General features: G+C 39.9%; 1 protein-coding gene across 6 annotated transcripts in view; it reads left to right on the forward strand.

Moving 5' to 3' along the window:
• LOC145437836 (sushi, von Willebrand factor type A, EGF and pentraxin domain-containing protein 1-like) overlaps positions 1-13,486 on the forward strand; it is a 132,890-nt gene that overhangs the window by 17,260 nt on the left and 102,144 nt on the right. For all 6 annotated transcript variants that reach the window (XM_080315142.1, XM_080315147.1, XM_080315146.1 and 3 more), the window contains exons 6-12: positions 3,276-3,470; positions 4,035-4,211; positions 6,938-7,129; positions 7,647-7,903; positions 7,960-8,112; positions 10,966-11,135; positions 11,752-11,899. In XM_080315142.1, coding sequence (XP_080171268.1) covers positions 3,276-3,470; positions 4,035-4,211; positions 6,938-7,129; positions 7,647-7,903; positions 7,960-8,112; positions 10,966-11,135; positions 11,752-11,899 — 1,292 coding nt within the window. The remainder of the gene's footprint in view (positions 1-3,275; positions 3,471-4,034; positions 4,212-6,937; positions 7,130-7,646; positions 7,904-7,959; positions 8,113-10,965; positions 11,136-11,751; positions 11,900-13,486) is intronic.

Consider the following 13,486-nt stretch of genomic DNA (forward strand, 5'->3'; position numbering starts at 1 on the left):
TTCAGGACATTCAAAATTGGTGTAGGGTTCGGGTAATGTAGGAAAATTCATCATCCCCAACCAAAATCCAACGGTACGCAAACCTAACCTGAACCCACAACTCCGCAGCTGACCCTAAAACATATATATTCATTATATTGTAATCTTACTAATCCCCAAGCCATAGTTTTACGATACCCGCAAACCTTCATCTTATGATTCTCCAACCTGAATGCGAAACCAATTATGACCGCTTTGAATTTTGAAATGTTCAGAGGGCACATTGATTGGTGATGGTAATGTTTTATGCATAACATAAGAATAGGACATGATCTATTCCTGCCCTCAAGAAATAGAATACACTAGGCCCAATTAAGAGAGAAATCTCCTGACTGAACATCGTCCATGGAACGCCGTATCTACACCACCTTGGCGTGTAAGACATATTTGCTTCATAACACCGGCTGACAACTATCTAAAGTTCGTCCTCGGCGTGACTGCCTAATCGCGTCGAGCAAGTGCGACGATAAAGTCATCGTGCCATGTAACGGGTTAAGAAGTGACCCGGAGCCGCGACAGCTGCAGCCGGATGTATTTCCGGAAATTTCAATAAATTGCAGCTCCATTACGGTGGCGTTCTGAAGGAAACGGCTGCAGCCAAAAATTTTTTTTCATTTTGCCCTTCAATTTGAGACCACATCATTTTTGAGTGCAGGGCTCCTTTAATAAGATTTATAACTGGCGTAATTTCCATAAAGGTCCCATAAACGGCACATATTCGTCTTTTCCATATCATGCCTGCTGTTATCACACCATAGTGATTGATACTCGGAAACTCGGACTCGATTCGCGGTCTTATTAATACATGATTCAGAATCGAATCACTCAGGGACTCGAAATCGGTCATAAGCGCTACTATCCAAATAATATTAATATAAATACTAAATTAGATACTCGATTTGGTCTAGGCCAGTGGTTCTTAACCTTTTTTCCTCCAGCGCCCCCTTTCCAAAATTATTGGGCTCTAGCGCCCCCCCCTCATATTGTAAGGACTGTAATAAAGACAATGGCAAAGAGGGAGGGCCGTGACAGCACTTCGTCAACTCCCCTAAAAACGATTCTCTTGCACACCCATAGCGTGATAAACCAAACTCCTTGGGGCTGGCTTTGCCCCCAAGAACCCCGTCGAGTGATTTCGTTGGTCAGCAAAGTATGTGTGGCGTGGTCGCCCTACGTGGCAAAATTTTCTATGGTGCATAAATGAAGAGGTGGTAATTACATATATATGTCGCTATAAACTTTTTATCCTCTCAGCCCCGTAATCGGATTTACCAGTAGCGCTAGGTGAGCTCTTGTCTTGGTAAATGAAGGCTACGTAATTAATAATTATACATATTCGGGCGTGCACGTTGGTGTAATTACTTCGCTACATGTTGTTATTTTGTTACCTCTTGTCCACTATATAGTCAAAAGATATTGAAACGCATAAACGGATTAAGCTAAAGTAAGCACATGATTCAAAATTGGTATTTTTTCACTGGCAAATAATTTTTCTCTAGATTTTATTTGTCTTGTGGGGTGCAGATTGCGACGACATGATAATTCGGCACGAGCAACTTAAGCACCTATGGACAATTAGACTTAAGGAAGTTTACGGTCAACATAAGGGCAATCCTCTTCAGCTAAGGTTTTCTCCGTGAAGATCTTTTGGCACACTTCTCGGAGTCCCATATTGTCCGGAACTTCATATGTCTTTGTGCATCGTGGTGTGGTAAGGGCCGATGCCGAAATGCCTATTTTTATTTACCATAATTATGCGTATATTTCCGAGGGGGAGTCGTCCAAACATGATGTGTAATTTATGTTCATTCACCGAAATGATTTAGGGCACCCTTCGGGTTCACCCCACCCAACGATTGGGGGTTTGGATTGCTTCAGTATCGGTCCTGGTAATAGGTCATAGTCCAGTGGGTGTCGAGACTTTAGTAATTGGGACATTTCGTGCTTTAATCGCGCTCGAGGACCACTCGACTATAATAAACCGTATAAAAATTGTATGTGGTACATTCAGGTTCAAATCAAGGTTGTTATAACAACAATCGGGTACGGTCCCATACCCCGGGGTTCGGACCATCCCGAATTCACATCTGCGATTGGCAATACGGGGAAATTAATGGTATTGGATTTTGTTTTAGTGGTTTGTGTGACTAAGTAAGTCAACTGATAAGGTGATGCATATATCTGCTCCCATTGAACTTAGTACTGTACCCAGTCATCAATTTTATCGTGAATGTATTCTAAACAAAGTAACTCATATTATATAACGTTCATGTGAGGTTGTGGACCACAGCACTAGATTGTATCATCCTTTATGATGCGATGAAGAAATATTCTGAGAAATAAATTTTGTAGCTCTCAAATACAAGTAGGCCTATATTTAGTTATTCATTTCGTGCTCAAAGCTTCAAAACATATTTTATGTAGGCCTACTAGTAGGGTTGCATTTAAAACAAGCGGTGTTTTGAAACACTTTGTCTAAAACATGTTTTAAACAAACAATGTTTTAAAAAAAGGCCTTTATAACAAAAATTATGTTCAAGGGGATCTCACTCTCAAAAGTGATATACGGTACCTCCTTCTTCGATTTCCACACGCGGTGCAGTGCAGGATATTATACGTCGTTCGAAACATTTTGTTGCGAATAATCCTAGCAAACCTGACGGCAGTGTTTTAACGGGAAATTGGCGATCTAAAACTACGCTAAATTAATTTTACATGAATTATAATAACCCACTATATTTATGAAAACATATGTAGCAAACATTGTCGCGTAGCGCGACCGAAATTTCCGGGATTTGACGTGTTTTGTGGAATGTTAATTTTCTCTGAATACTGATTACGGATATGTCCTACTACTACATCATCTACTGCGAAGCTATTTTTCTTCAGCGCCACCCATATCGGCCCCCTGATCTCAGCGCTCTCCATATCGCCCCCTGAGCGTTTCCGCCCCCTTTCAAAACGCTAGCGCCCCTTCGGCAGCGTTGGAGGCAAGGTTAAGAACCACTGGTCTAGGCAAAACTGCAAGGTGATCGACCGAAACCGCTGAAATGACAATACTCAAAATATCTCAAATATTATCCGTCTGAAATGTAGATTGTATGGCAAGAGTTCATTTGTTTCTTCGACCTTAAATTCCAGATGCCATGCGTGTCATTACGAGAGATACCTTTTTAAAAATAGAAAAACTGAAATGAACGGGTCTATTTGATTGGACTTTCGTTTTCTCTTTAAAGGCAGAGATGATAGATGCATCCATTCCGGAAAAATTGCCAACGGATTTGTTTCTCGGCGTAATAGAAAGTTTTTCCGCATCGGCGAGAGCGTTCGGTACAGATGCAAAAATAACTTCGCGCTGGTGGGCGCCGCAGTGCTAAGATGCCAAGTTAAGGCAAAATGGTCGCATGCTGTACCCGAATGCCGAAGAACGAGTGAGTACTAATCAGTACGGTATGACCTGTCATTTACGAAAATTGTACGATTAAGTAGGCAATGAATCTTATTTAACGGCTAATTTATAGGCTTATGTCTATAAATAATCGTTTAAATCAGTAGCTCCCAAAGTACGTGATCGCTCACCAGAGATTGATTTTAAAAGACACGAGTGAAAAACTAAGGGAGCAATCAGGGCTTAAAACCGACGAAGGGGCGATAGGGCGACTGAACTGTTGGCATGTTCAGTCAATTAATTTCTTTCTTTCAATCTTCTTCGATTCTTTTGCTATTGCCCTTTTTCGACGCCACCTCCATGTATAACTCAATGGATTGCGATTTCGACAGCGATCGACTGTCTAAGTGACAAACGTAGCCTTATCCTCGCCACCCACTATGCCTACGTGGTGTCTCACAAAAGCCTAGAAGGAAAGCAATAAGTGCTAAAAATCTTCGGATCGAGTCACAGACTGAGCCACAGCGACAGTCCATGTAAATTCTGTATATGGTTTGCTAGTTATGAATTCTGATTTATCTCGCACACTGTTGTCTTGTGTCACCAGAACTCTGCAAAGAGGCAAAACCGATGGGAAATGGACAGGTGACTTACGAAAGCGGTGATACCAGCATCGGAAGTACGATATTGTATAGCTGCAAGGAAGGATATTCGTTAACCGGCAACAGGAGACGGACATGTCTGCAACATGGAAGTTGGTCTGGGATGGAACCAATATGCGAGAGTATATACGACCAATCAAGTTTTTTTACGGTCACCTGATATTTCGAGATATTGGTAGTACTGATTTATGGTGCACAATCCGAAATAGTAACAATGTCAAAAATTACTTGTCACCAGCATACAGAGATAGAGATTCGCAAGATATGTAAAAAGTTTTTCACATGTAAGTCGAAAAGGAAAGGTAAATTGCTTTAAACACACAAGAGAAAAATTATAGAATAATTTCCTCGGTCAATGGTCTTTGAGAACTGCCTGAGCTCTATTCTACAACAACAAATGTAAAATGAAGTCACGAATTAATGTAACTTCAAAACTTTGTTACGCTGCCCAAATATCTATAATTTACAGTATCAGGTTTTGTGATGTTCTCAAATCTGAGTTGTAATAACTCGAGTCTCGTTTTTTTGCTGACTCCACTTGATTCGATTCATTTTCTTGAATATGGAAAATGTCTGGATTGATTCGAATTGAGCCAGTTTGACTATTGAATCGACATGTACTCGAGTCACTCCACGTGACTTGACCATCTGATATGACTCGAGGCTCGGGCGATGGTTGGTTTTCACTCAGGTAGAGTTGTAAAAGAGTAAATTGAAGAGAATCACAATTTGGATTTTGAATCTAGGATTAGTCAGCAGCTTTTAATTGATACCGAAAGACTAAATCAGGGGTGGGCTAACTTTTTATCTCGCGGGCCTTATTCAACATTTAAAGCCATCCGCGGGCCGCACTATATCAAATTTGAATACTAAGCCAAATTCCGGTATTGGTATTTGATTATATAGTGACCGACTACATATAAATAACATATATGTCTTTTCATATTCAAAACAAATCGAACATTGATTTGATAATAGAAGATATGGAATATGATAATAGAAGATGTGGTACCGATGGATCAAAAATGGCAAAATGATGGCCCTCAAATCTTCAACTGAGAATAGTGGATCTTTTGCTGACTCAACACCTTGATACAAGCTGTAACTATCGCGGACATTTACATAGATATCTTCCTTTTCAAAAAATATTTATAAATGCTTAACATTTGCTGCTCAAACGTATCATCGGTACCCACCAGGTGGCTCGAATGGCGCACGACTGGAGAACCTAGGGGACATAAGCACAAAACTCAAATTTCCCAACTTGTTTTGTTGTGTACTATAATCTAAGCTACAGCATGCCAATGAAGAATGTTTCGTGGCCACCTACAAGAATAAAATAAAGTATATCAACCCGAATGTTGGGATGAAATCACGTTTTGATTTCCAGCGAAGCGTACAAAATTACTGCCACATACATATTACTGGAAAATCGACATTCTGACTTTCAAATATACCTTGTAATAGCGATAAAACACCACAGGTAACTATGATTTACAGCCTCTATATATGCAGGCGCCTTTCTCTTGTTAAGTGATTAGTTGGTCCAACTATTTTGCTCGATTTGGCTATGGTACCATAGGTCCCCCATCCGATAAATATTGTAATTGAATTGAAAATAATCTACTCGAGGATGGTATTTATTCAAAAATATGTGCCGGTATATACCCTGATACAAGACCTATAATTCACATCAAAATTACTGCGGCTTTGTTAGTCTGGAAGGTGATATAGAAAAATGTAGATGTAGATCCAAATTTACTTCGCAACCGCTAAAACGTAAATCATTTGTCACAGACCCCATAACTCTCGCAGGTCGAAGTTTTTTGTTGCCTGTGAAGAAAGATTCTGTCAGCATGCCATTCTAGACAAAGTCGCGTACTGTAATCATGAGATTATCACAGAGAATTGTTCAAGTATTTTTGGTCCCAGTGTCTCATCGGTACCACACCTCCCCTACGCGTTGGAAACATTGACGAGAATTTATAAGCTGTTCGTCCTCATGGTCTAAATTAGAAATGAAGGTCGGTTGTCCCGATTCTTAGAACTGGATGTAAAATTTAGTCTGTTAGCAGCGATTTGTTCATAGATATGCTATACTGATAGTACTTTTGGTTCAAATCCAGGACACACAATGCTGACAACATCATAACCATATGTGACCTTTAAATACGCTTCTACGACATATAAATATTATAACTATAAATAGCCTACTTCACAAACAAAGAACGAATCTCTCTAACAAACTCGTGAATCGTTTTTTCAAGTACAGCACTAAAAGTGATAATGTCGCTCGGGTTGCCAATCTAAAATCACACTCGTGGTCCAAATTAAGTCATTTACTTTCACTTTCTGTAATGTTTAGCAATTGAAACCTAACAAAATACACGGGCCTCGAGTTCGGGCTATCGCGCCAACAATGGAATACAAAATACTATTTTAAAAATATAACCTATCATGATCGCGTTGAAATATATTAAGAAAATATTTAATCAAGTACCCACAGTAATTTGATTTATAGTACGTATTTTCTCATTTTTTTACAACGTTTCTTGATGCTTTTGCGGGCCGCGCAAAATGGTGCTTGCCCACCTCTGGACTAAATAGTACAAGTATAAAAACGATTTTCAGCATTTTTAGGTGCTACACGTCCCCACTGACCATAATATTATTGCATCGTGTATTCATAACACATACTTATAGTTATTGCATATTGTCCTGCGTATGACTTTATAATGTGACAGGCTGACTTGATGATCTAAGGATCGTATCTTAGACCGCCTTTTCACTGAATTATTTTCCCTTACTTTGAAAATAAACTTCTGTCTGTGTTACTGTTTTCCTGCAGGAATCTGCGCCGCAGACAAGATATACTCGAAATGTGCGCCCAAGTGCCCGGAAACATGCCTAGACGAGTTTGACGTGCCAAAGGTGAATTGTGAACAAGATACCGATTGCCAGCCAGGATGCGTTTGTCCGGAGGGAATGTTGCTGCTCGACAAGGCAGACGATACTTGCATAAAGCGAAGACGGTGTCCACGTAGGATCGCCCTTAGTACCACTTGACTCAAGAGTTGTACAAACTAATGGGTTTTCAAAATGTGCAACTAGAAGTAGAGCTACTCGATGTTCAAAACTAGTAGTAACGATTTTTAAAAATCCACCACTAACTAACTAAAAAACGACTGGCTGGATTCAATACTGAATTGCAAATGCACTAAGAAATATTGGGGATATAATCGGAATTTCAAATATGTGGTTTCGAGTTTGGAATCGGAGGAGTTTCGGCGCAAAAAACCAACCCCCTAGTCATGCACTGGTTAGTAGAGATGACTCTGAGCTGGTAATGGTTGATAGAACATCACACAACAAAACGCCGGTATCACGATTCACGTAAAACGATGAGACGTGTTTTCTAGTTTGTTTTTATAAATGCGCAATTGGAACTAGATAAACTCAGAAAGCAGTAGTTAGTTGGCCGTCAACTAATTAGTAGTTTGTACAAGTTTGCTTGAAACATAATCGAGATTACATAGCATTTATTTTCTTTCACACAGGGAGGAAGATATGCAAAGCGTACGGTGATCCGCACTACATCGTGTTCGAAGGATCAAGCGCGTTTGATTTCATGGGTCTGTGCACGTATATGATGTCAGAAACATTTACTCTCGGTTTGAGCGACAGACGGTGGTTATCGATAGCTGTCGAAAATGAGGCAAGACACAATGTCACTTATGGATCGTGGGTTAAGAATGTGAAGATAATGCTAGACGGCGGTCTGACAGAAATACTGCTCGAAAAGGGTGGCGCAAAGGTATTAAAATCGATGAACATTTTAGTGATCATCACGAACATAGTGGATGTTTTCAGATCAACGGGGAAGATGCGATCGATTCAATAAATGCGCAGTTCCTTTTGCGAACGAGGGGAAATAGCATGCACGTTACAACTGCGTTTGGAGTGACTGTGACGTTTAACTCAAATGCAGTTATCATTCGGATGCCGACAACTTACCGCAATCTGGTACTAATCACTAATGCTATTGGTATACCACGCAGATGAATATCAATTAGTCTATACCAGGAGTGGGCAACCTTTTTGCTATTCACGGCCGCATTTCGATTAGGGGAGATGTGGTGCCGATGGATCAAAATTTCGAAATGATCTCTGGTCCTCAAATCTTCTGCCGATAATAGCAGATCTTTTGCTGTCTCAACACTTCGATACCAGCTCTACCTATCGCGGACATTTACATGAATATCCGCCTTTTCACAAAATATTTATAAACGTTTAAAGTTTGTTGCTCGAACGTGTCATCGGTCCCCACCCGGTGGGTCCAAAGGCACATGACCATGGAACCTATGAGACATACGCTCAAAAACTCAAATTTGTTAGCTTATAGTACACAACAAAACAAGGTAAGCTGCAGCAAGCCAATGAAGAATGTTTCGTCGCGACCTTTAAGAATAAAATAGATTATATCAACTCAAATGTTGTCATAAAGTCATGTTTTGATTTACGCCTATACTTACAAAATTAATGCCACATACATATTATCCGCAAATCGACATTTTGACTTTCAAATACCTCGTAATAGCGATAATACACCACAGGTAACTATGATTAACAGCCTATATATATGTAGGCGAGTTTTTGTTGGTTATTAGTTGGTCTATCTATTTTGCTTAATTGGTCTATGTTACCAAAGGTCCCCCACCCCATAAATATTTTAATTGACTTGAAAATAGTCCACTCGAGGATGGTATTGATTCAAAAAATATGCGCCATTATACACCCTGATAAAAGCCGTACACTTCTCATCAAAAATTATGGCGGTTTTGATACTCTGAAAGGTGATATGGAAAAATGCAAATATCGATCCAAATTTACTTTACACACTCCAAAAACGTAAATCATTCGTCACAGACCCCATAAATCACGCAGGTCGAATTATTTTGCATGCGAGGAAAGATTCTGTCAGCATGCAATTGTAGACAAATTCACGGAGCCTAATCATGGAATTATCATGGAGATTTTTTCAAGTATTTTCGGTCCCAGTGATCTATTGGTACCACATCTCCCCCACTTACGTAGCCTACTGCCGAATTCCAGGACATCGCCGTAACGAAGCAAGTGGAAGCCAAATACCAATGTTAAACTGCCCATGTCTATTTCTGGCGAACTCTAGACTAATGCACTTTTTCATATCGGCGTACTAGGAAATCGCGAGCGGTGATATTATGAATAGTTAGTGGGATCCGTCATGGTTGAGCGAAGTGCCAAAATTCATGAATTAGTTTCGTAATTATTCTTAGTACGTTCACATATTTCTATCAAACACTTTTCCTTTCTCAGCCCATGTGAACATATTCACCGGTGGAGTTGCTGGATGAAGTGTTTTCAAAATATTAGGGCAATTTGTAAATTATGATGTATCTTCGGGTGGGCTGTTATTGGGCTCTTTGTTACATTCTGTTATTTCTTGATCTCCATCAGGATTGTCGGTACAGTGGAAAAAGATTAAAATCGCGCAAACGTACCAAAAACAAATTTCTTTCGGGAGTGGCACACGACTTCCAGTTGGTATTACTCTATGGACAGCATCAATTTACGCTACTGTTCCCATCTGTACTGTGGGGCTCAGATTGCAAAGGACTCTACTATATAAACATCGAATATGGAGTGTAGCATTGACTCGCGCGAACTCGTACAAAAATCTGAGATTAGTTACAATATCTGACTAAAAAGAGGCTCACGAGGAAAAATATTTTGGGTTTTCATACAACTTTGATGCCGTAAAGAGAAAACGTACTAAGTTATGCGAAGAAAAGTCACAACCCGACAAGCATGTTACTGTGTGCACGGTGCACTTTAGGGGTATGTGGAGTGCACCTGTACGAAAAAGTAGAAGAAAACACAGAATTAAATAGTACAAAAACAGGCTTTCTTAAACTGCCCTATCTCTCTCTCTCTCTCTCTTCCTCTCTCTCTCCCTCCCTCTCTCTCCCCCTCTCTCTCCCTGTCTCTCTCTCCCTCTCTTTCTCTTTCTCTCTCTCTCTTTCTCTCTCTCTCTCTGTCTCTCTCTGACACTTTCTCTCTGAAGCTCTTGGAGTTCTCCAGACCGTGAGGCTGAACTTGAATAGGCTAACATTGTGTATTTATGGGCATTCTGTGCATTGATCAATCAAAAAATTGAGAAGTATATAAGCCTTCCACCAAAAGTGGATTTACGAGTGTATTCAGAAAATTTTGGAATCAATGAATGAGAGTCATATAAACTGAGGACCCAGCATAATTACAACGTGATGTCCAGTTCCGATATTATTTGGGCAGATTAATTTCCTCTCCGAGTGGACATATTTTTATTAATATTTTATAAATCAAAGTCACTCATGGTTGGAAAATGTAGAAAAATGAAAAAGGCAGTTTCAGCAAGAGCCGATCATTTTCGTGACATTGTCGAATCTGATATTAAGCTGTGATATTGTAGCAAAGGTCAGTCGTTTTGTCTCGATCGAATTTAGTCTCCAGCATCGCCAATGACGTACATATTTATATTCATGATTTCATGGAGCAAGTGAACAATGGCATGGGTTTTCACATCAACTTCGAGAGTTGCCCGAATTAAAAAAGGATGAAGATCACTGGTCAAGACATCGATGCGCTAGGAACATATGCAATTGATTGATCCCCAATTAAATCCATATCCTTGTAGTGGGCGTTGTTTCGTGTCCCCGCATATTTTGCGCGACTTAAATTAGGGTCACGAACCATAGTTTGGTAAGCCTTGTGGTAACGCACATCTATTTAGCGACGCACTGTGGATTTATAGGCCATCTTACAATTGTACACGACATCGCCTGTATTACTTTGAAGGTTCGAGGAATTTGTGGAAATTTCAACAAAAACTCCAGTGATGACTTGATGAAATCAAACGGCGAATACGCTGAGACTTTCGTGGAGATGTCGGAGAGTTTTACTGTTGGTAGATGTGAACATTCTCCCGGGGCGCTGAGGGAATGTTCTGATGACGAAAAGTTGACATGGTAAATGTCTCATTTTTACATAATTATATTTGCCTTTAAGGAGTAGTTTTACTTTAGCAAAGCGAGTTGGGAACGATGTAGCAATATTTTTAAACGTTCTGCGGAGTCACATTATCCTACAGACATTTACATGTTGTTGACTCAGCCCATTTATAAAGAAAATAGTCGGGGAGGTTGCCGGATATTTGAGCATGCTGCACAACGAAACACGAAGGTCTAACATGTGACATTTGGGCATGTGACTTTAAAACTTCAAATCTAACCGTAACCCTGGTATCAAGCCTTGTATATATACTAATCCCGATTCTAAAACCCAAACATATGGCCTCAAATTTAACTCAATCAAGCTCTAACCCAAGATTTAACTCACATGCTCAAGTTTCGCATCCCAAATTGTCGCATGCGCATATGCTTACGAACCGCTCGAGGGATCTCATATGATCATTTGGTAGAAATCATAACAGATCTTCCTCCTGCCACATGATGTGGTTCTCTTCTTTACAGCATTTCATTACTTTCTGGAGAGTTGGAAAGTACCAGCTAATGATCCGATGAGCAAAGCTCGTTAATCAAATTTTCGATACAGGCAGAATAAAAAATAACCATTTATTTCCAGGTCCGAAGAGAAATTCTGCGGGTCACTGATAAATAGAACAGGAGTATTTGGAAATTGTGTTGACGCTGTGTCAATTGTAAACCAATATTACGACGCCTGTGTATTTGATATGTGTGCCACCGGGGGAAACAACGATGTATTACTTGAGGTAGGTTATGATGCACGTCGCGAATTCTCCCAAAAATGAGCAGTAGCGTTATAGATAAATAACCCGGGATACATGCGAAAGACGTGACTACACGCTTTGGAAACGAGACAAAGCTAGTTATTTCTGGCAGCTAACAAATATGGTAATGAGATAGTTTGCGTCCCTAGCGTAACAGTTATCAAGATTTGCTTCGAACAAACGCTTGTACGCTGGCAAATTATTGATATAATGGTATATTATACCGATATAACAGTGCTTCGTAAACTTTTTGTATGCGTTTACAATTTCGAGAATTTTTACTTAGATCACGTACCACCTCGTTATATCGATCGGTATAGCCTAGTGGTTATTAACTCGAAAGTGCTAGCCAGCGATTTAGCTTGATTACAAGTTAATAATACCGAGACCAGTTTAGCACAAATGGCTTGATGCAAAGGCACGAATAGGTATGCTGATCTGGTGTGGAATCTTTTGAAATTGTGACAAAGGCTTGGGAATTACCAATCCACGGCACTGCAAATCGCGCGAACCAATGGAGTTTTTTTAAGGATTTGATTCATTTCTTTAAACAATTTCTTGTAGCTCTATTAAAATATGTTTTGCAGGTTTTCGGGGTATATGGATCCCGGTGTTGGGATGACTCGAGTCATGACTTGACTCGAGTCGGACTCGAGTCACCTTTTTCCTATGACTTGACTTGACTCGAGTCACTTTGCTAAAAAGACTTGACTTGACTTGACTCGGCTTGTCAAAAATGTGGATTGACTCGTGACTCGAAGCCAAATTCACGAGTCAATTTCAAGTCATTAAGTAATCGGTGTCGATAAAAATTTGTATCTTGAATATGTTCGGAATAGTCGCGAAACGCTGATGTAATCCATGAGAGCGACCAATCATTCAATGATCGTGCGTTTTACCAAGCCTCCATTGTTCTGTTACAAACAAATTGACCGCAAGCGAAGTGATCGAAGCTTACAGTTTACGTTGTCTTAAACTAGTATTACAGTAATTTAATAGCAAAATGTCTATTCCTGTTCTCATCTTAACCAAACCTCTTGTTTTATTGAAATTGAATTCGAATATAGTTAATATAGTCCTCAACCATTGGCGCTGGCTCGAATTGTATCGTGTCAATTTGTAAACGGGTAATGTATTGCATCTTATCAATTCGTTTCTCTATTCTCTATTTTGGCTGGTAACTATAAACTGTGGCTGTGTAATTACTTACGTAGTCTAACCGTTATACGTATATGTGAGCAATACAGCGCCTTCTTGCGTGCATATTCAACCGGGACCGCGATTCAACTCTATATTCGTTCATCGGTTCAGAATCAATGACCACTCAATCTGTATTTCAGACAGCCGGCAAAATGCAATGACGTAGCCTAATCATGCATTCATGCCTCATAATTTGGAAAGGCAACTTGACTTGAATTGTGACTTGACTCGTGACTTGACTTGACTTGACTCGACTTGACTCGAGTCACCTACTAAAATCGAGTGACTTGACTTGACTCGAGTCACATATGAAAATCGATTGACGTGACTTGACTCGAGTCAAAATGTGCAATGACTCGACTTGACTCG

This window comes from Botryllus schlosseri, chromosome 4 (genome assembly GCF_051294905.1).
Source record: "Botryllus schlosseri isolate E-star chromosome 4, Bs_hap1, whole genome shotgun sequence".
In the NCBI taxonomy this organism is placed as follows: domain Eukaryota; kingdom Metazoa; phylum Chordata; class Ascidiacea; order Stolidobranchia; family Styelidae; genus Botryllus; species Botryllus schlosseri.